The 22500-nt window shown below is 41.9% G+C and overlaps 1 protein-coding gene across 3 annotated transcripts in view; it reads right to left on the bottom strand.

Annotated features, from left to right (window-relative positions):
• LOC125048154 (cuticle protein 19-like) overlaps positions 1 to 22500 on the bottom strand; it is a 42302-nt gene that overhangs the window by 135 nt on the left and 19667 nt on the right. Inside the window, exons 1-3 of one of the 3 annotated variants that reach the window (XM_047646705.1) lie at positions 20936 to 21004; positions 819 to 911; positions 1 to 297 (exon numbers count right to left, since the gene is read on the bottom strand). The exon at positions 1 to 297 is cut by the window's left edge and continues 135 nt beyond it. In XM_047646705.1, coding sequence (XP_047502661.1) covers positions 67 to 297; positions 819 to 911; positions 20936 to 20950 — 339 coding nt within the window. In that variant the 5' untranslated portion in view covers positions 20951 to 21004 and the 3' untranslated portion in view covers positions 1 to 66. Of the gene's footprint in view, positions 298 to 818; positions 912 to 20926; positions 21005 to 22500 lie in introns of those variants that run through there. The other 2 variants (XM_047646704.1, XM_047646706.1) reach the window with 2 other exon arrangements.

Raw genomic sequence — 22500 nt, 5'->3', positions numbered from 1 at the left:
GGCACAATAACAAAAAACAATAACTTGATTGCCAAAAAATGGCGGGAAAAACGACGTGGGAATGCCTTATCCGTATCGGTTACCGCTGGTATGAGGATGGACAGCAACATTTTCGTAACTAATTGTGGCAATATATCCTCGCTGGTGGTCGGCGACGTAGGTAACGACCTGGCGACGACCATCGGGCAACAGGACGTAATAACGACCCCTCACGGCCTCTCCGTTACTCTCCTCCTCGTGGCCGAAGTCGTTGCCATAGTAGTCGTCTCGGACACCGTATCGGAATTCATAGGGCATCTGTTTAGTAAAGAATTAAATGTTATATTAGTAAGTTTGCCTATATACGCGCGTGTGTGTATGTTGTGTATTGTGCGTTTATGAATATATATGTATATATATATATACATATATATATATATACATATATAATGTTACTGTCAATTAATTACTGATTCTTTTATCAACTGATATCATTTAGATTTTTTCTCTTTTTTCTCATTTTGTTACATCACTCCGAATGTAATATCAGTCTACTATGAATGAAATCAGATAATCACATAATTTATGTCTTATCTCTCATATCTCAAACACATAATTTTTAGTATTAGTAAATAATTCAGGACTTTTACTTCACATTTTTTTCCATCAAAATATTTTTATTACCATCAATTCATTCAAAGTTTCTTGTTATCATTAACGTTCATTCATGTTTGTTTTTTCTTTATTTACAACCATTCATTTAGTTCAAACCTTGTTTACTACACCGTCATTTCATTCAAGAATCTTACTATTTCATTCACAGAAAAGAGAGTACTCACAGGCGGATAGTGATACGGTCCTTGTATTGGCTGAGCGTATGATGACGTGGTTACCATCATTGTCACCATCATCATCATCATCACCATCGATACCTGGGGAAGGTGAGGCCCGAGAGGGAAGTTGTGCGTCGCAATGTAGGGGAAATATGGTGAGGGTGTTGTTTCAGCGATAGTGAAAGTATAGTGAGTGGTTCATGGGAAAGTGAAAGTTTAGGGTGTTGTATCAGCGATAGTGAAAGTATAGTGAGTGGTTCATGGGAAAGTGAAAGCATAGTGAGGGTGTTGTTTCAGCGATAGTGAAAGTATAGTGAGTGGTTCATGGGAAAGTGAAAGTATAGGGTGTTGTATCACCGATAGTGAAAGTATAGTTAGTGAGAGGTTCATGGGAAAGTGAAAGTATAGTGGGGGTATTGTCGCAGCGATAGTGAAAGTATAGTGAGGGTGTTGTTTCAGCGATAGTGAAAGTATAGTGAGTGAGTGGTTCATGGGAAAGTGAAAGTATAGTGAGGGTATTGTCGCAGCGATAGTGAAAGTATAGTGAGGGTGTTGTTTCAGCGATAGTGAAAGTATAGTGAGTGAGTGGTTCATGGGAAAGTGAAAGTATAGTGAGTGAATGGTTCATGGGAAAGTGAAAGTATAGTGAGTGAATGGTTCATGGGATAGTGAAAGTATAATGAGTGAGTTTGTGTGATTGTGATCGTATAAGCGAGTGGTTAATCTGATTGTGAAAGTATGGTGAGGCCGTTGTTATGGCGGCAATGAAAATATAGTGAGTTTATTTGGTAGTGAAAATACAAGTGGTTAATCTGATTGTGAAAGTACGGAGAAAGTATTGAATAAGCGACAATGCAAGTATGGTGAGATGGTGATTCATGTAATGGCGAACGCATAGCGAGTGAATAGTATACGTAATGGTGAAAATATAATCTGATTGTGAAAGTATGATGATATTATTTAGGCGATAGTGAAAGTATGGTGAGAGAGCGGTTCATATGATAGCGAAATATATAAGAAAGAGGTTCATATGATAGTGAAATATATGAGAGTGGTTAATGTGAATATAAAAATATAGTGTAAGAGATTTAAGTGATTTACAGTGATCTAATTTTGAGGGAGAGATTGTATTCATGATAGTGAAAGTATAGTGATATTGCGGATTTGCAGGATAGTGAGGGTACAGTGAGTGTCATTTTTGTGTCCGCGCAAGTGTATTGAAATTGTATTTTGCTATAGTGAAGGCAAAATGGAAGTTATAATAAAAATACAAATTTAATTTGGGATTTCTGAATAGTGAAAGTATAGTGAGACTTTGCTGTATGTGAAAGTTAAAATATGGTGTGATTGTGTATTGACAACTAGGTTTATATATCAGTTCGAGTATGATGTAACGAGTGCTTTAAATGTTATGGTGAATGTATAGTGAGAGTGTGGTTTATGCTGAATGTAAGCGTGATTCTTGAGATAGTGAAAGCAGGATGAAATTGTGGACCTATAGTGAAAACATTGTGAGAATGGTTTTAAGTGATAGTGAAAATATAATGAACATAGTCTATACGATGAATAAAGTACAGTGAGTGCTATTTGTATAGTGATCAATGATAGAATGTTTTATGTTATGGTGTTACATTAGAGATAATATATATCTTCAAGCAATGATGAAAATATAGTGAATGTGAATGTATGGTGACTATGCTATAAGGATGACAGGATGGACGTTTCATGGTAATGATATCTATGAAGTTTCAACATCTCGGCAAATGATATGATCATGATATGATGATAGTGAGATGAGAATACGTAGTGTCGATTTTCCTTCGTTTTTTCGTCGTGAAATGTTGGCTGTTGAGTCACAATACGATAGTGATTTTTCTTCAAAACAGTCAGGTGACGTGACTCAGGTTGATGGTGACGTAGGGAGACGAATATCGACTTGTGATATAAGTAACTACAATCTAATTGGGAAATGAAAAGCATAAAATATCGATAAGTAAAATATGTAACTAGACTAACTGGGTAAAAAAGTAAGGTTTTCGAGTAAGCTCCGTGAGTGAAGAAAGCTACAATAATTCTTTAGGATTAAAAGAAAACAAAATACAAAAGATATTCAAACATTGATATATAAATGTCAACTGTGAAAACGTGAGCATGACGTAATTCCCAGTAAATTTCCATATACGAATGTGTATTTTTTTATTTTATTTTTTTTGTTTTACACTGAAGCACCATGAGAACATATGGACTTCTTACTTAATGTTGTCCTATTTTAATCAACACCAAAATGCTACAACTTACGCCGAAAATGCTTGGTAAATCTCTCTAAAATACTACCCCCTAATTATGGTATCTGACACTTCCTTTATACCCCCAGCTCCGCCCCCATCCCCCCACCCCCCTCTGAAGCCGCCTGGACCCACCGCCGCCAGATGTCACTGCGGTAGAAGGGTCAGTGTCCTAAACATCGGGAATAGGCCACTGTCCATTGCACATTTAACATTTCGTAAAGCGCCAACAAGTACACAATATCACTCACTATTACAGATAATACTCCAACGCGACCCTCTGAGTTTCTTTGTCCCGTGTCACTTTAAGTAGATAATGGACATAGTCTTTTTTGTTGATTGTTACGAAGGCGAAGATCAGTGTCAGCGCGTTAGAATGCATCACTAGATTTTTCGAGATATATTTTTTATTATTGATGATGCGGTTCAAGATAAAAGGAGGAAAAGAGAAAAGATAAGGGAATGTGAATTAGCAGAAGACACGGTGTAAGAAGACAGGAAGGTGATAACGATGATCAAAATATGATAGCGATAACAGCTGATTTTGATTCTTGAGAAATCGTAGCAAAAGGAGTGACTCGATGAAGTGAAATCAATGTTCTAATGATAAGGTGACAAAGAGGCATTGGTGTTTCTAGGGGAATCATGGCTTAGGGAAATGTGCATAGGGAATTTATGGCTTATGGGAATATTTCTAGGTATCTCAAGGCTCAACCAGGGAGATTTTAGAGGAAATAATTAGGGGAATCAGGGTACTTTTAGGGAAATTACGATTTAGAGAAATAGGGAAATCATGACTCGTTGAAGGAGAAAGCAAATCATAGTTTAAGGGAAATTATGATTCAAGAAAGTGATTCTTATGAAAAAAAAAAAAAAATGTGTTAGCAAGGTGCTTTTAGGGAAATACAGCTTTAGGAAGTTTTCCGTGAAAAGAGTATCTGTAAGGAAATATCTAAGCAATCATGGTTCAGAGAAAAAATTGAAAGCACGAGAAAATGATTCTATAGACAGCATTCGACATTTTCCAGGGAAATTTCTAGAGGAAAATGAGGAAGGAATTCTCTATCTTTTTTGGGGGGAAGAATATGAATATGTATCTACATATGTATCTACATGCCATCTTGGGCATACATTGAAGAGAGGATTGGAAATCTGGAACAAAAGGCCACCAATCTATAAGAAAAGGGAGACTCGCAGAGAAGAGACTTGAGAAACAGATTGGGGATTGGATGATTGGGGAAGAGAAAGAAGAAAGAGAAAGAGAACACAGAGCGAAAACGGATTGGAGAAACTGGGTGAGGATTCGGTGATTAGGAGAAAGAAAGCAAAAGATAAATGATAATAAAATTAATAGTCTTTTAAGCTGGAATGAACATGAGGAACGAAAAAGAACAGGAAAGTATGAGGAAATGGGGAAATGAGAGAGAGATCTGGCGAAACGGAGAAAAAAGAGGATGAAATGGTAATGAGAAAGTGTAATGCGAGATAGAAGAGGAAACAATGAATGAAATGAGGCAAGAAATGGGAAGTAAGCGAAGAGTGGATGAACAGACGGACAGAGATAAAGGGTGGGGATGGTAACTAACCATAAATTCTAGCTGAAAATTGTAGTCGAATATAAGTCAGACGAATATTTTTTTTAAAAACCAGTAGCTAAACATAAACTATGGAAATTGGGGTCAAACATAAGTTTCTGGTTCAACGATATACAATAGGAACAAATTGGAATATTAGTCGGGAATATGACAGACAAAGAAAGAAAGGTACTAATAACAAGAGAGATTGGTGACAACTGGCTGAAAACGTGGGTCTGTTTGCCGAATCCTATGCCTATCAAGCGATTATTAAATATATGTATGATATAAAGTGTATATATTCGTGTCTAGTTTAAAACGTCACTGTGAGGAAATATTAGTAAAACCATTCTAAATTCACTGCCTCACCAGATACATCACCAAGGGTTCAGTGACGTCCAGTAGATGACTCACGTCCAACTAGTTTGTTGTCTCATCAGGGTCTGTGTGTGTCCCTTGCCATGCATAATATTTCTGCCGATGTTCCCTTGGACGTCTTGCCATGTGTCCGTGAGATTTCACCAGCGCCGAGTCCTGCGTATGCTGTCTTGAGTGCGTTGTGTACATGTAAGGCCGTGTGTACGTGTTAGCATAAAGTATGAATACTGAAGTCGATATCCTAAAGAGGGTAGCGATGAAGGTTATTTTCCATCTGATAGAGACGAACGTATAACAAGGGTTAAATGTCGCGCTTCAGACTAGAGACTATACTCGTGACAGGTCTTTAATGGCTCTCTGTGGTCGGTTTTTAGTTTAGTTTAGTGTTTTGTTTTTGAAATCGGGGTTTGCGTACCGTCGATTTATAGGAGTGCGTGAAGGTGTTCGGATTTTATCTATTGTTATATATATCGTATCCGTCCTTTTCTCAGCTAAGGAACGTTAACATTTTAGAGCGAGTAAGATTTTGCTTTATTCATAAATTTAATTTGATACGGATTAGCTTAGAAATTAGTGTATGCATTAATTAATATTTTTAAAAAATGTATGAATATATGAATAGATGGAAAGGCTAATGAATGAATAAGTCAATGTGAATGAAGAAAATATATATATGTAAAAACAGATAGAGTAAAAGACAAAAAATGGCAAATGAATAAATTAAAGAAATGCACGGAAAAATAACAATAAATAAGAATAGGAAATAACCACAAGCGCTCTACACTTGACACTTTTCACAACCGTGTCAAACCTGCTGCGGTCACCTATAGTGGGGTGTGTCAACCGCAGGCCGTTGTCAGTCCTCGGTGTCGTTTGGTGTCACTTAGGATCTGTTTGATCTTCTTGTCACTTAATTTTTTTCGGTGTCCGGTGGTGCTCACATAAGTGTCGTTTGGTGTCTCATTGGTGTCACTTGAAGTTTTTCGGTGTCAAATAAAATCTTTTTCATATTCTTCTCAATTTAAATTTTACTGTCAGTTTTTGCTCGCATAAGTGCCATATAGGATTTGCTTCACATTCGGTGTCACTCGATCCGGTGTCATTTTGCGTCACACGTACTTTTTTTTGTCGGTGTCATCTGGTGCCGCGTTTGGTGTCATCTGGTTCAACAACAGAACTTGGTCATTTGGTAACATAATTATTTGGAGTCGTTTATGCTACAACTTCTTGGTGTCATAGGTACTCGGTGCCATGTGGTTATTGGCACATGCAACTATAAATATTTGGTGTCGTTTAGGTGTTGTGTTAAGTGTCATGTGATGTAATATCTTAATCGATTGTCGCTTATTGTTGGAAATTTCTTGGCGTTTATTGTTGTCAGAAGTTACTTAGTTTAATTTATTGTAAAACAAATATGGTGTCAGTTGATGTTGTGATGTGTGTCATTCACAGCTAAATGTCCTTTGTTATTATTTTGTGTCAAGAATTATTCAGTTTCTATAGGTGTCAGAAGGTGTTTGTGTCATTTGACGCGGAAGTTGTCCTGCATCTTTAGTGTCATTTGGCCTGGTGTTGTTTCGCTTAAAAAAAAAAAAAAAAAAAAAAAAAAAAAAACATTGTTTCAATCCAAAATGGTTGGTGTGTTCAAGTTGGTGTTGGATTAACTGGTGTCAACCTTTAGTGTCGGTTGGTGCTTTATGTAACTTGTCCTTGTATGGTGTTTGCTAATTTGTGTCACCTTGTGCCACGTTCACATGCAGTGTCGTTTCAGGTCAGAAAATGGCATATTTGTTATTGGAATTATTTCCATTTGGCACTTAAGTTATTTTCTATTTGTACAGAAAGTTGCTAGGTTTACTCGTGTCATTTGGTGCCAAAAGTGTTTGTGTCACTTACTGTAAAAGTCATTCCGTTCAGTTTGGTGTCAGTAGTTACTTTGTGCCAGACGTTCCTGAGCATCACTCGGTGCTTGCTTTTATTCGGTGAAAAGTTGCATTAGGTGCTAAAAATTACATTGACAGATATTGTAAACATTGCACAGTATCCATTGCTGTCAGGAGTTACTTGCTGTTATAGTGTGCAGAAGTTGTCCGGTGTCAATTGGTAACTCAGTATCAAGAGCAGTTATTTGTTGCCAGAAGCAACTTATTGTCCGTGACCTGTACTGTAACTTAGTGTCAAAAGGCAGAAGTTATACGTTGCCAAAAGTTACTGTGTCAATAGGACCATTGTTATTTCGTGTCGAATAGCGGTTACTAAGTGTCATTGGAGTATTTGACTGCATATATCAGTCTATATCATTTAATATCATAGTCAGAAGCTTGAGTGTCAATGCTGCTTGGAGTGCTTTATGTCATTTGGTCCCATACGCCATACGGTGACAGAAGATAGTGTAAACTGGTACCAAATATTACCATACTCTTTAGCCAGTTGGTTATTCGGCACTTGTCATTATTCAATGTTACATGCTACTTTTCGTTAGTGCAACCACTGAGCGTAATGGCAATTTGTTCTTTACAGCCATAGTCTTCTTACTAATATTGGAAGTCAAAATTTTGAAGCTGCAGTCTCATTTCGTGTTCTAGAGCCAACTGTCCCGTGAAGTCTTATCCAGCATCGCTTGGATCCAGAAGTCATGGTGGCAATAGGTCCCAAGTCTTCAAAATCTCAAAGTCGGTTGCATTTAGTACAGTTGAAGCAAATACCATTAAATCAGAATTTGACGCTGTTTATTGTAAAAAAGTGTGTCAAACTTCAACACTTCTGGTCCTTGGAAGACTATTGCTGTTTGGCAATACCTGCAAATGAGTTTGTTATGAAATGAGATGTCAGATAGTAGTTAGAGGCAAGCAAAGGATTTTAGTCATCGTTCATTTGGCTGAACAAGGGAGTGGTCAGAGATGATTTTAGAAATTCTAGTTAATTGATAAACCGAAATGAGAGTTGAGTGTCAAACAAATTATAATTGACTGGTTTAAGAAAAGTGCATGATTGGAGTCTTCAGATTTGATTAGGAAATGGTTACTTCATTCATAAATGTTGTTGCCTCATGTTAGTGGCACTAGTACATAAATGCTTTTGGTTGCTGGAAATACGCTTCGGTTCATATTCACTGTAACTTATCCATTTTTGTCATCTGATCCTGATTAATGCTACATAATGATGGTAGAAGTGTCATCTCAGTGTTCAATGAAGCATTAACAATCAACTAATATAAGAAGGGCATAAGTTAGAGATGGCTACATGTACTTAACTGTACATCATACACATAATACCTAATCTGTGAGTATTTGACCAAGGATAGGATGGTCAAGATTGCATAAAAAGAAGTTGATTAAGGAGAGATCGGGAAGGGGGGGGGGGAGTAAGTTGGTTAAGGAAAGGCTCATTGAGAGTCTGAGTGAGAAGAGATTGGTTATTGGAGCTCATATGAGGTTGGTTAGGTAATGCTGGATAAAAAGTTTGTTAGTTTAGTCAGTTAAGAGAGGTTGGCTGTGAAGAAGTTATATGAATGACTCACTAAAAGTTAGTTGATGTGAAGTATGTTTATTGGAGGTTTGTCAAGTTACTGAGAAATTTGTTTAGGAGCGATAAGCTGATTAGAAGTTAGTTAGCAAGAAGTTTAAGTAAGAAAGGTTGGGTTACTAGAAATTGGTTGATGAAAATTTGTTTAGGAGAGGTTAGGTGACTAAAAATGTGTTAATTAGAAAGTTATTTAACTGTTATTTAAGTTCATAGAAGAAACATTGGATGACTGGAAGCTAGTTCATGTTTGTTTATTTGTTAGTCTTTTTAGGAGAGGTTGCATGACTAGATATTTGTTAATGTTAACTTTGTTTAGGAGAGTTTGGGTTATTACAATTTAGTTAAGGAGAAACTCACTAACAGGAAGTTGGGTTAATAATTGGTTAGTTATGGACATTAAGTGAGATCTTATGGATAAGTTGGGTATGAACAGGTTAGTTAAAGAGGCGGTTAAGGAGAGTTTGAGGAAAAGCTTTTAGGTGAGCTGAAGTTTGTTATTGAGGCATCGGGAATCTGGTTGAGGATAGGTTTAGTGAGACGTTGGGTGAGGCGAGAATGGGGAGATTAGAGGTGAAGAGAGATTAGTCAATGTGAGGTTAGTTGATGGTAACTTGGGTGAGGCAAGATGTAATCAGGAGAGGTTGGATGAGAAACTAGTAAATGAGATTTGTCAAAAGAGGTTGAGAAGGGGGAGATACGATATTAGTCATGTTAGGTTGGGTGAGGTGTTAATGAGAGGCTGGATAGTTGCATGGGACGAGGTTAGATGTGCAGTGGATGGGTGGGGAGTGGGGGAAAGAGGTTGAGTTGGGAGAATTAGGGTGAGGGTGGGGTTGGGTGGAGAGACTTTGGGTAAGGAGAGGTTAAGCAGTGAGAGGCTGGGTGAGGAGATGGGTAAGAAGAGGTAAGACAGGGAGGTGTTAGTAGGGGAGACATTGGTGAGGAGAGGTTCAGTGGTGAGTGACCTGGTGAGAAGAGGTTAGGTAAGAAAAGGTTAGGTGGAGAGACATTGAGTGAGGAGGGAGAATGTGGAGAGACTGAGTGGGAAGAGGTTGGGTGAGTCATTGGAAAGGGAGAGGCTAGGTGAAGAAAACTTGGGAGATGAAAGGTTATGTCAGGAAATAAATGACGAAAGCTTGAATGGTGAAAGATGGAGTGCAGAGAGGATAGGTAAGGAGAGCTTGAGAAAGGAGACAATGGGTGAGGAGGGGTTGAGTGAGAAGTTTGCTGAGAAGAGCTTAGATGGGGAGGGGTTAGGTGTGGATGGGTGGAAAGAGGTCAGGAGAGGAAAGGGTTGGTGGAAAATTTTTAGTGAAGAAAAGTTGAGTGAGGATTGGTTGAATCTGGAAAGGTAAGATCGGCAGGTACTGAGTGAGAAATGGATAAGGGGAAAGAAGGTTGGCAAAGAGAGGTGGGATAGGGAGGATTTTGTTAAGGAAAGCTTAGGTAGGGATCTTGTTAATGGAGAAGATGGATGAGGATAGGATGAATGGGAAGAGGTTAGATGCAAAGAGGATGGGTGAGAGGTTAGTCAAGAGGCCGGAGGGCTTAGGGAAGAGATTGGGCATAGAAAGAATATATGAGGTGAATTTAAGCAAGGAAAGATTAGGTGAGGGGAGGTTGACTGAGAAGTTTGTTGGGGAAGTGGGAAGAAGTTAGAGAAACGTTTGGTGAGGAAAGGTGCAATTAGTTTAGGGTTAGAAGAGGTTGGGTGTTGGTGAGAAGTTGCACAGGGAGAGATTGAATGAAGGGGAAGTTGAGTAAAGAGAGGTTAGATGGGTGGGATTTAGCTGAGGAGAGAGGATGGATGTAAATAGGTTACATGGTGAGAGGTGAGAGGAGAGGCTGGGTTATAGAGAGTTTAGTTGAAGAATGGTTAGTTAAGCAAAGAATTGAGTGTTCTGGGTTAAGATAGGTATGGGGGTGGGGAAGTTAAGTGAGGATAGAATGGGAGATAAAAGGCTAAAAGAGAAAGAAAATGAAGAAAACAAGGGTCAAGGAACGTTTTAGTGGAGAATGTTTAGATGCAGGGAGAATGGGTGGAGGAGAAAGAGGTTGGGTGAGGAAAGGAGAGATAGGGGAAAGGTGAAGTGAGGAAAGGTTAAACAAGAAGTTTGCTGAAGAGAGGTTAGATAGGGTGGGTTGGGTGAGTGGCCTGAATAAAGAGAGGAGAAGATGGATGAAGAATTTGTCGAGGAGAGGTTAAGTGGGTAAGTGTCGAGTGAGATGAGATTGTATATAAAGATGGTTGAGGAGAGACTGCATAGAGAAGGGTTAGATAAGGTAAGGTTGGATGAACTGTTGGAGGAGAGATGGCTGAGGAATGGATGAATGGAGAGAGGATCGGTAGTAAGTGGAGAGGATGAGTAGGAAGAGGTTATGAGGATATATTAGATGGGGAGGGGGTGTGGTGTGCTGGGTGGGAGGGGTTGGATGATGAGAGGATGGATGGAAGGAGTTGGATGAGGAGAGGATGGATGGAAGGAGTTGGATGAGGAGAGGATGGATGGAAGGGGATGGATGAGGAGAGGATGGGTGGGAGGAGTTGGATGAGGAGAGGATGGGTGGGAGGGGTGGCATGAGGAGAGGATGGGTGGGAGGAGTTGGATGAGGAGAGGACGGGTGGGAGGAGTTGGATGAGGAGAGGACGGGTGGGAGGAGTTGGATGAGGAGAGGACGGGAGGGAGGAGTTGGATGAGGAGAGGATGGGTGGGAGGAGTGGGGTGGGTAGAGGATGGGTGTGGGGGTTGGATGAGGAGAGGATGGGTGGGAGGGGTTGGATGAGGAGAGGATGGGAGGGAGAGTTGGATGAGGAGAGGATGGGCGGGAGGAGTTGGAGAGGAGAGGATGGGTGGGAGGAGTTGGATGAGGAGAGGACGGGTGGGAGGAGATGGATGAGGAGAGGATGGGTGGGAGGAGATGGATGAGGAGAGGATGGGTGCGAGGAGATGGATGAGGAGAGGATGGGTGGGAGGGTTGGATGAGGAGAGGATGGGCGGGAGGAGTTGGAGAGGAGAGGATGGGTGGGAGGAGTTGGATGAGGAGAGGGCGGGTGGGAGGAGATGGATGAGGAGAGGATGGGTGGGAGGGTTGGATGAGGAGAGGATGGGCGGCAAGAGTTGGATGAGAAGAGGACGGGTGGGAGGAGTTGGATGAGGAGAGGACGGGTGGGAGGAGATGGATGAGGAGAGGATGGGTGCGAGGAGTTGGATGAGGAGAGGCTGGGTGGGAGGGAGTGGATCAGGAGAGGATGGGTGGGAGGAGATGGATGAGGAGAGGATGGGTGGGAGGGGTTGGTTGAGGAGAGGCTGGGTGGGAGGAGTTGGATGAGGAGAGGATGGGTTGGAGGAGTTGGATGAGGAGAGGCTGGGTGGGAGGGGTTGGATGAGGAGAGGATGGGTGGGAGGAGTTGGATGAGGAGAGGATGGGTGGGAGGGGTTGGTTGAGGAGAGGCTGGGTGGGAGGAGTTGGATGAGGAGAGGATGGGTTGGAGGAGTTGGATGAGGAGAGAATGGGTGGGAGGAGAGGGAAGAGGAGAGGATGGGTGGGAGGGGTTGGATGAGGAGAGGATGGATGGGAGGAGATGGATGAGGAGAGGACTGGGTGGGAGGAGTTGGATGAGGAGAGGATGGGTGGGAGGAGATGGATGAGGAGAGGATGGGTGGGAGGAGTTGGATGAGGAGAGGATGGGTGGGAGGAGATGGATGAGGAGAGGATGGGTGGGAGGAGATGGATGAGGAGAGGATGGGTGGGAGGAGTTGGATGAGGAGAGGATGGGTGGGAGGAGATGGATGAGGAGAGGATGGGTGGGAGGAGTTGGATGAGGAGAGGATGGGTGGGAGGAGTTGGATGAGGAGAGGATGGGAGGGAGGAGATGGATGAGGAGAGGATGGGTGGGAGGAGTTGGATGAGGAGAGGATGGGTGGGAGGAGATGGATGAGGAGAGGATGGGTGGGAGGAGATGGATGAGGAGAGGATGGGTGGGAGGAGATGGATGAGGAGAGGATGGGTGGGAGGAGATGGATGAGGAGAGGATGGGTGGGAGGAGATGGAAGAGGAGAGGATGGGTGGGAGGAGAGGGAAGATGAGAGAATGGGTGGGAGGAGTTGGATGAGGAGAGGTTGGGTGGGAGGAGTTGGATGAGGAGAGGATGGGTGGGAGGAGATGGATGAGGAGAGAATGGGTGGGAGGAGATGGATGATGAGAGGATGGGTGGGAGGAGAGGGAAGATGAGAGAATGGGTGGGAGGAGTTGGATGAGGAGAGGTTGGGTGGAGGAGTTGGATGAGGAGAGGATGGGTGGGAGGGGTTGGATGAGGAGAGGATGGGTGGGAGGGGTTGGATGAGGAGAGGATGGGTGGGAGGAGAGGGAAGAGGAGAGGCTGGGTGAGAGGGGTTGGATGAGGAAGGATGGGTGGGAGGAGATGGATGAGGAGAGGATGGATGGGAGGAGTTGGATGAGGAGAGGATGGGTGGGAGGAGATGGATGAGGAGAGAATGGGTGGGAGGAGATGGATGATGAGAGGATGGGTGGGAGGAGAGGGAAGATGAGAGAATGGGTGGGAGGAGTTGGATGAGGAGAGGATGGGTGGGAGGAGAGGGAAGAGGAGAGGCCTGGGTGGCCGAGGAGTGGATGAATGAGACGGATCGGGTCGGGAGGAGATGGATGAGGAGAGGAAGGGTGGGAGGAGTTGGATGAGGAGAGGATGGGTGGGAGGAGATGGATGAGGAGAGGACTGGGTGGAGGAGTTGGATGAGGAGAGGAGGGTGGGAGGTAGCTGAGGAGAGGATGGATGGAGGAGATGGATGAGGAAGAGGATGGGTGGGAGGAGTTGGATGAGGAGAGGATTGGGTGGGAGGAGATGGATGATGGATGAGAGAGGATGGGTGGGAGGAGTTGGATGAGGAGAGGAATGGGTGGGAGGAGATGGATGAGGAGAGGATGGGTGGGAGGAGTTGGATGAGGAGAGGACTGGGTGGGAGGGTTGGATGAGGAGAGGATGGGTGGGAGGGTTGGATGAGGAGAGGATGGGTGGGAGGAGATGGATGAGGAAGAGGATGGGTGGGAGGAGATGGATGAGGAGAGGGACTGGGTGGGAGGAGATGGATGAGGAGAGGAATGGGTGGGAGGAGTTGGATGAGGAGAGGATGGGTGGGAGGGTTGGATGAGGAGAGGATGGGTGGGAGGAGATGGATGAGGAGAGGATGGGTGGAAGGGTTGGATGAGGAGATGGGTGGGAGGAGATGGATGAGAAGAGGATGGGTGGGAGGGGTTGGATAAGGAGAGTCTTGGTGGGAGGGGTTGGATGAGGAGAGAATGAGTGGGAGGAGATGGATGAGGAGAGGATGGGTGAGGGGAAGTTGGATGAGAAGGTGTATAAAGAGAGGTTAGTAAAGTTAGTTTGTTAGTAATGTTAGTTAATTGGTTATTGTAGATTTCATGGTGTTAATTTGACAAGGAACATCAGGTTTAAGAGAGATGTCATGACGAGAGCTTCCGTCATTAAGTTGCTGTTGATGCTGGATGAAGAGTGGTTGAGGGTGAGGATAGGGTGTTGTGGATGAGTTTAAATCGGGAAAAAATCTTAGTTAATGTTGTAAGTTGAGAAGAAGTTGGATGAAGAATGTCTAGGCTAAGAGGTTGGTCCACGAGAGGGTTGGTAAGTAGAAGTTGGATTAGTAGAAGTTGGGTGGATGAGGGTGGGTGAGGTGTCGCCTAAGGAAAGGTTGCTGTGAAGTTTTGGAGGATGTGGATGGATGAGATGTTGTATAAGGAATGGTTGATGAGGCTGGGTGAGGTGCTGCCTAAGGAAAGGTTGATGTGAAGGTTGGGTGGATGAGGATGGATGAGGTGCTGCCTAAGGAAAGGTTGCTGTGAAGGTTGGGTGGATGATGATGGATGAGGTGTTGCCTAAGGAAAGGTTGATGAGGTTGGGTGGATGAGGATGGATGAGGTGTTGCCTAAGGTTGCTGTGAAGGTTGGGTGGATGAGGTGTTGTATAAGGAATGGTTAATGAGGCTGGGTGAGGTGCTGCCTCAGGAAAGGTTGCACTGAAGGTTGTGTGGATGAGGATGGATGAGGTGTTGCCTAAGGTTGCTGTGAAAGTTGGGTGGATGAGGATGGATGAGGTGTTGCCTAAGGAAAGGTTGCTGTGAAGGTTGAGTGGATGAGGATGGATGAGGTGTTGCCTAAGGAAAGGTTGCTGTGAAGGTTGGGTGGATGAGGATGGATGAGGTGTTGCCTAAGGAAAGGTTGATGAGGTTGGGTGGATGAGGATGGATGAGGTGTTGCCTAAGGAAAGGTTGATGAGGTTGGGTGGATGAGGATGGATGAGGTGCTGCCTAAGGAAAGGTTGCTGTCAAGGTTAGATGGATGATGATGGATGAGATCTTGCCTAAGGAAAGGTTGCTGTGAAGGTTGAGTGGATAAGGATGGATGAAGTGTTGCCTAAGGTTGCTGTGAAAGTTGGGTTAGTAGAGTTAGCATTAGTTTAGGAGAAGGAAAGCTCATTCAAACAAAGTTAATTAAAGAGAAGGATCATTCAGAATTTCTGTGTTGATTTAAGCAATAGAAATAAATCCTGATGACAGGATATCAATAATAATAATTGGGAAGAGTCAAACATTAGTGATTCGGGTAAATCATCAATGGCAATGGTGAATGAATAGGACTGAAACTGATACCTTGGATGTTGAAGGAAATGAGTTCAGGTTTAGGGAAGAAATGTTGGACACTGTATGATTATGATGAAAAAGGTTGAAAGGAAAATATTTGAGCTGATTAGTTTGAATAATTTTGGAGGTGGTTAATGCAAAAAGAAGCTTGGGGATGAAGACGTCGAGGCGATCAGTTTTATCAATAAGATGAAACAAACTGGACTGCGCTTTATGGAAACTTTATACTAAGTTAGTGTAAGAGAAATGGCTGGTGGATGGATGAGGCAAAAATGCATGATTGAAAATAAGGCGAAGGAATGTGGAAATGAATGTGAAGTTGAATATGAAACTGGAAGTGAAAGTGAAACAGAAAATGAAACTGGATGTAAAAATGAAACAGAAAATGAAACTAGAAGTGAAAGTGAAACAGAAAATGAAACTGGATGTAATAATGACAGCAAAATTATTTACTGTGAATATAGAAATAAAACTGGTTGTGAGATTAAATGTAAAATGGGTGTAGAAAAGTGAACTGAAATATTGTAGCATTTGGAAGTGAAAATGAAGTTCGATGTGGAATTAGACATGGAAATGGATGTCAAGTGGATGTGGCATTGGAATTTATCTGAAGTTGGATGAGTAGGGTGTTGGATGTAGCACGGATACAGAAATGGTTGTAAAAATTAATATGGAATATGTAAAAATGGACGGGGAGTTAAGTTTCGAATTTGTGGAATACATAACAAAATATATAAAGATAAATATGAAAAATGGAACTGATAATGAAATTTGAAGTAATAATGAATATGAATTATGTGGAAATATATTAAATGAATGCGTAATATGGAGAATTGTATGTGGGGATGGGTGTGATTACTGAATAGGGTTGAACATAGAATACATATAATTGGATATGAAAATGGATAAAGAAGTGAGTAAGCAACGAGATGAATTTTGATATGGAAGTAAGTATCAAAAGATGGACTAAGTATAATGATGGATGAGAAACTGGATATAGATCTGTCAGCTGAATTAGAATAATAATAATAATGGTAAAATGTAATGCGATGCTGGACAAAAAAAAAGAAAAAAAGTAATGGAAATAATAATGAATTGGGTGAAAATCAAGCACAGAATCAAATGGAAAATTGGATGTGAAATTGATCCATAGAGGTAGACACGAAACTACCTGTGGTATAGGGCGTATAGGCAGACATGGAAATGGATCCCAAAACTGATATATCTGTAAGCAGATCTGGATTCAGAAGCTTCAGAAAGATTTATTTGAAAATAGAAGAAAGTACAGAAAGGCGCATTAAAAAGATAAATAGATATATATAAAAAAAATAAAGATATAATAAAACAGAAAACTAGAGATACCTGAGCAAATTGGTTCAATTCCGGGCTCAGCTGAATACGAGGTTGAACCCTAGAATCATCAAGGTCCAAAGCAAGTTAGGGTTAAGTTGCGTTCGGAATCGTCGTGGTTCAAATTCGTTGCGACTTGGAATTATTGTGCTTTGGATTCGTCAAGATTTGGAAATCATCATCGTTCGTAATCGTCGTGACTTGGAATCAATGTATTTTGGAATTGTCGTGGTATGAGATCGTCTTAATTTGGAATTATCGAGGCTCAGATTCGTCGTTCGAAATCGTCCGTGGTTCAAATTTGTCGGGATCTGGAATCTTCGTGATAAGAATTAGTCTTAACTTGGAATCACCGTGTTCAGAATCGTCCTGACCTGGAATCGTCCTGCGTCAGAAATGCCCCGACTTGGAATCGTCGTGGTTTAGGAATGTCTCGATTTGGGATCGTCGTGGTTCGGAATCATCCCCTGACTAGGAATCGCCATGGCTCAGACTCGTCATGATTTGGAATCGTGGCTTGTCATCTTGCCGTTTTTATATAGTCATGTTGAGGGATATTTCTACCTTGAAATCTTTGTGTTTTAGGGATCGTCCTGAGTTTGAATTGTCATGTTTCAGAATCTTTCGAGATTCGGCATTATCCTAACACGGAATTGTCTTCTTTCGGAATCGTCCTGACTTGGAATCGTCGTGGTTTGGAATCTGCCTGACCTGAAATCATCGTATTTTGGAAATGTTCTAATATAAGGTCGTCGTATTTAAAAATCGTCGATATTCGGAATTATCCGTAAGTGGAATTGTCGTGGTTCGGGTTCAGATCCGTCGTAATTTAAAAATGTCGTAACTTGGAATCACAGTGGTTCAGATTTGTCGTGCTTTGTAATCGTCGCATTCTGGAATAGTCCTAAATTTAAATTATGTTCCAGAATCGTTGTGATTCGGAATTGTCCTGAATGGGAATCACAGTCCAGATTCGTCGTGATTTAAGATCGTTGTGACTTGGAATTGTCGTGATTCGTCGTTGCTTTAAGTCATCGTATTTCGGAATTACCTTTTGTTTAAATTATTGCCTTTCGGAATCGTCAGGAATCTGATTTGTCCTCATAGCTTGGAATCATCCTGAATAGGAATCGCCGTGGTTCGGAATCGTCCTGATTTGAAGTCATCGTGTTTCGGAAAAGTCAGACTGGGAATCGTCGTGGTTCGGAATCGTCCTGACTGGGAATCGTCGTGGTTCGGAATCGTCCTGACTGGGAATCGTCCTGACTGGGAATCGTCGTGGTTTGGAATCGTCCTGACTGGGAATCGTCGTAGTTTGGAATCGTCCTGACTGGGAATCGTCGTAGTTTGGAATCGTCCTGACTGGGAATTGTCGTGGTTTGGAATCGTCCTGACTGGGAATCGTCGTGGTTCGGAATCGTCCTGACTGGGAATCGTCGTGGTTCGGAATCGTCCTGACTGGGAATCGTCCTGACTGGGAATCGTCGTGGTTCGGAATCGTCCTGACTGGGAATCGTCGTGGTTCGGAATCGTCCTGACTGGGAATCGTCCTGACTGGGAATCGTCGTGGTTCGGAATCGTCCTGACTGGGAATCGTCGTAGTTTGGAATAGTCCTGACTGGGAATCGTCGTAGTTTGGAATCGTCCTGACTGGGAATCGTCGTAGTTTGGAATCGTCCTGACTGGGAATCGTCGTGGTTCGGAATCGTCCTGACTGGGAATCGTCGTGGTTCGGAATCGTCCTGACTGGGAATCGTCCTGACTGGGAATCGTCGTGGTTCGGAATCGTCCTGACTGGGAATCGTCGTAGTTTGGAATCGTCCTGACTGGGATTCGTCGTGGTTCGGAATCGTCCTGACTGGGAATCGTCGTAGTTTGGAATCGTCCTGACTGGGAATCGTCGTAGTTTGGAATCGTCCTGACTGGGAATCGTCGTGGTTCGGAATCGTCCTGACTGGGAATCGTCGTAGTTTGGAATCGTCCTGACTGGGAATCGTCGTGGTTCGGAATCGTCCTGACTGGGAATCGTCGTAGTTTGGAATCGTCCTGACTGGGAATCGTCGTGGTTCGGAATCGTCCTGACTGGGAATCGTCGTGGTTCGGAATCGTCCTGACTGGGAATCGGCCTGACTGGGAATCGTCGTGGTTCGGAATCGTCCTGACTGGGAATCGTCGTGGTTCGGAATCGTCCTGACTGGGAATCGTCGCGGTTTGGAATCGTCCTGACTGGGAATCGTCCTGACTGGGAATCGTCATGGTTCGGAATCGTCCTGACCGGGAATTGTCGTGGTTTGGAATCGTCCTGACTGGGAATCGTCGTGGTTCGGAATCGTCCTGACTGGGAATCGTCATGGTTCGGAATCGTCCTGACTGGGAATCGTCATGGTTCGGAATCTTACTACCTGGGAATCGTCGTGGTTCGGAATCGTCCTAACTGGGAATCGTCCTGACTGGGAATCGTCCTGACTAGGAATCGTCGTGGTTCGGAATCATCCTGACTGGGAATCGTCGTGGTTTGGAATCGTCCTGACTGGGAATCGTCGTGGTTCGGAATCGTCCTGACTGAGAATCGTCGTGGTTCGGAATCGTCCTGACTGGGAATCGTCGTGGTTCGGAATCGTACTGACTGAGAATCGTCGTGGTTCGGAATCATCCTGACTGGGAATTGTCGTGGTTTGGAATCGTCCTGACTGGGAATCGTCATGGTTCGGAATCGTCCTGACTGGGAATTGTCGTGGTTTGGAATCGTCCTGACTGGGAATCGTCATGGTTCGGAATCGTCCTGACTGGGAATCGTCCTGACTGGGAATCGTCATGGTTCGGAATCGTCCTGACTGGGAATCGTCATGGTTTGGAATCGTCCTGACTGGGAATCGTCGTGGTTCGGAATCGTCCTGACTTGGAATCGTCATGGTTTGGAATCGTCCTGACTGGGAATCGTCGTGGTTTGGAATTGTCGAAATTCGGAATTGTCCTTACGTGGAACTTTCATGGTACAGATTCGTCGTGATTCGGAATCGTCCTGACTGGGAATCATCCTGACTGGGAATCGTCCTGACTGGGAATCGTCGTGGTTGGAATCGTCGTGATTCGGAATCGTCCTGTCTTAGAATCGTCGTGGTTCGGGTTCACCCGACCTGGAATCGTCATCCTGATTTGGACTCCTTGCGATTTGGATTTGTCGTGATTTGGAATCGTCCTGACCGGGAATCGTCGTGATTTGGAATCGTCCTGACTAGGGATCGCCCTAACTGGGAATCGTCGTGATTTGGAATCGTCCTGACTGGGAATCGTCGTGATTTGGAATCTTCCTGACTAGTGATCGCCCTAACTGGGAATCGTCGTGATTTGGAATCGTCCTGACTAGGTGTCGTCGTGGTTGGAATAGTCCTGACCGGGAATCGTCGTGATTTGGAATCGTCCTGACTGGGGATCGCCGTGGCTCCAATTCGTCGTGATTTGGAATCGTCATGTCAAAGTTGCCTTGTCCCAGTCCCAGTCCCAGAGTATAAGGGTAACAGAGTATAATGAGTATGAATGGGTTTGTGTAATAAAGGAAATGGCCTTTGACTGAAGTAAAATAAAGGTTTCGTTGTTCGAGAAAGTATTGTGGCATTATGAGAAAGTATGCCATCTATCATTAGAAAAATGATAGATTTTATTTTTTTTATTCTCATCAAAAGTTTTCTGGTAATTTAGATAGTAATGCATTTTTGTCGTCGTTAACCTTATTACGCATTTTGAATTGCAGTGAATATATTGCACTTACTGCACTAAATGTCTTCCTGTCACAAAAAAGCATGGTGTCACAAATAGATATGAAGATATGAAGTTCCTGAGCGGCATTAAGACTGTCACCTAGTCTGTGAATCTGACATCACCGGTACTTATAAACATCACCCAGTAGATGGCGATGCTTGTATTGCATTCACCACTTTAAGTCAGCATTTTTGTTTCAATATCGCTATAAGGGGATGCCTGTTCTCACGAAGTCTATAACATGTGCTATATAAATGTCAAAATCATTACGATATAATGGACAATAACAACTTTTTATCGACGTGTCCTATCAAACCCTTTATATCTGAAAGAGAAATCGTAACGAACAAGCAAAAAAGGATTAATTTTCTTTCTGCGAAATAATCCTGATTATTTATAACATAATGACACTCCTCCGATCCGATCGTCTTTTCAAATCACTCGTAATTCGACATATGACAAAGTATCTTCATACTCAGCCTTACCCTTACTAAGCTTACCTTCTCGCTCTCTGCCTTTTATCCTTCACTTACCCACGACCTCAGCGCACTTCTGACAGACAGCCTTACCTGCCTTACCTTAGAACACGCCATGACGAGGGAATGGAGAAAGGAGACTGAGGGAGACACTTAGCACTGAGATGTCCGCAAGGAACTGCCGCTTCTGGTGCCACCTCAGGAGCTTAAATACTTGGACTTTCACCCTCGCTGCCGGTACGTCGGAGCGGGGGAGGGGGGAGGGGGAGGGGGGGGGGTTGCGGGTTCGCTTCTTCGTATAGTCGTTATTTTTATTATCGTCATTATCATTAATACTATTTTTGTTATTAGTATTAGTATTTTTGTTATTATTATTATCGTCATTCTCATTAATACTACTCTTGTTATTATTATTTTTGTTATTATTTTCATCATTATCGTTAATACAACTCTTGTTATTATTACTATTTTTGTTATTATTATTATCGGCATTATTATTATCATTATTTTTATTATTATTATCACAATTATAATCAAGCTTAATTTTGTGATACTTATTATCATTATCATTATCATTTCTACTGCTTTATCTTAATTTTTCTTAATTCTTCATGTGTATATATGTATATATATATATGTATATATATATATATATATATATATATATATATATATTCATGTTAACACGAACAGAGTTCATTGCGACAAATATAGAAAACAGTGTGTATGTGTGTATATATATATATATATTCATATATATATACATATATATATGTGTATGTGGATTTATATGTGTGTGTGTGTGTGTGTATGTATATATGTATATATATGTATATATGCATATATTACAAATGTATTACAAATTAATGTGTGTGTGTGTGTGTGTGTATACATTACAAAGAGAGAGGAGATAATCTGATTATGTACACATCAATCAAAGTAACTGTGTGTGTGTGTGTGAGTGTGTGTGTGTGTGTGTGTGCGTGAGGTTTAGAGTGCTATAAATGAAAAGATGGATATACATTTATATACACACACATATAAATATATATATATGGATAGATAGACATGGTGCGGCCCTTCTCCCTGTGATGCAAACAGAAGACCATATAGACACATATATATATATATATATATATGTATATATGTATATATATGTATGTATGTATGTATATACATATACACACACAAACACACAAACACACACACACACACACATACACACACACACACCACACAAATATAATATATATGTATATATAAGAAATATACATATGTATGTATATGTATATGTGTATGTATGTATATGCATATATATGTGCATCCACACACGCATAAATATATATATATACGTATGTATACACATATATACATACATATATATGTACATATATATATGTAGAACAGATGTACATCTCTTGTATTGTGAAGATATTCATTCTCATTCATATTTTTTCTACATTTGTCAGCATGAACACGGTTTATATATATATATATATATATATATATATATATATATATATATATATATATGCATATGTGTGTGTGTTTATATACATATATATATATTTACATATGTATATATAATATATATACATATATGCATATATTTATATACATATATTTAACCCAGTGCCGACGGGCATAACGTGTACGTACGTGCTATG

This window comes from Penaeus chinensis, chromosome 43 (genome assembly GCF_019202785.1).
Source record: "Penaeus chinensis breed Huanghai No. 1 chromosome 43, ASM1920278v2, whole genome shotgun sequence".
NCBI classification, from domain to species: Eukaryota; Metazoa; Arthropoda; class Malacostraca; order Decapoda; family Penaeidae; genus Penaeus; species Penaeus chinensis.
This window is presented reverse-complemented; position numbering and strand designations above follow the sequence as displayed.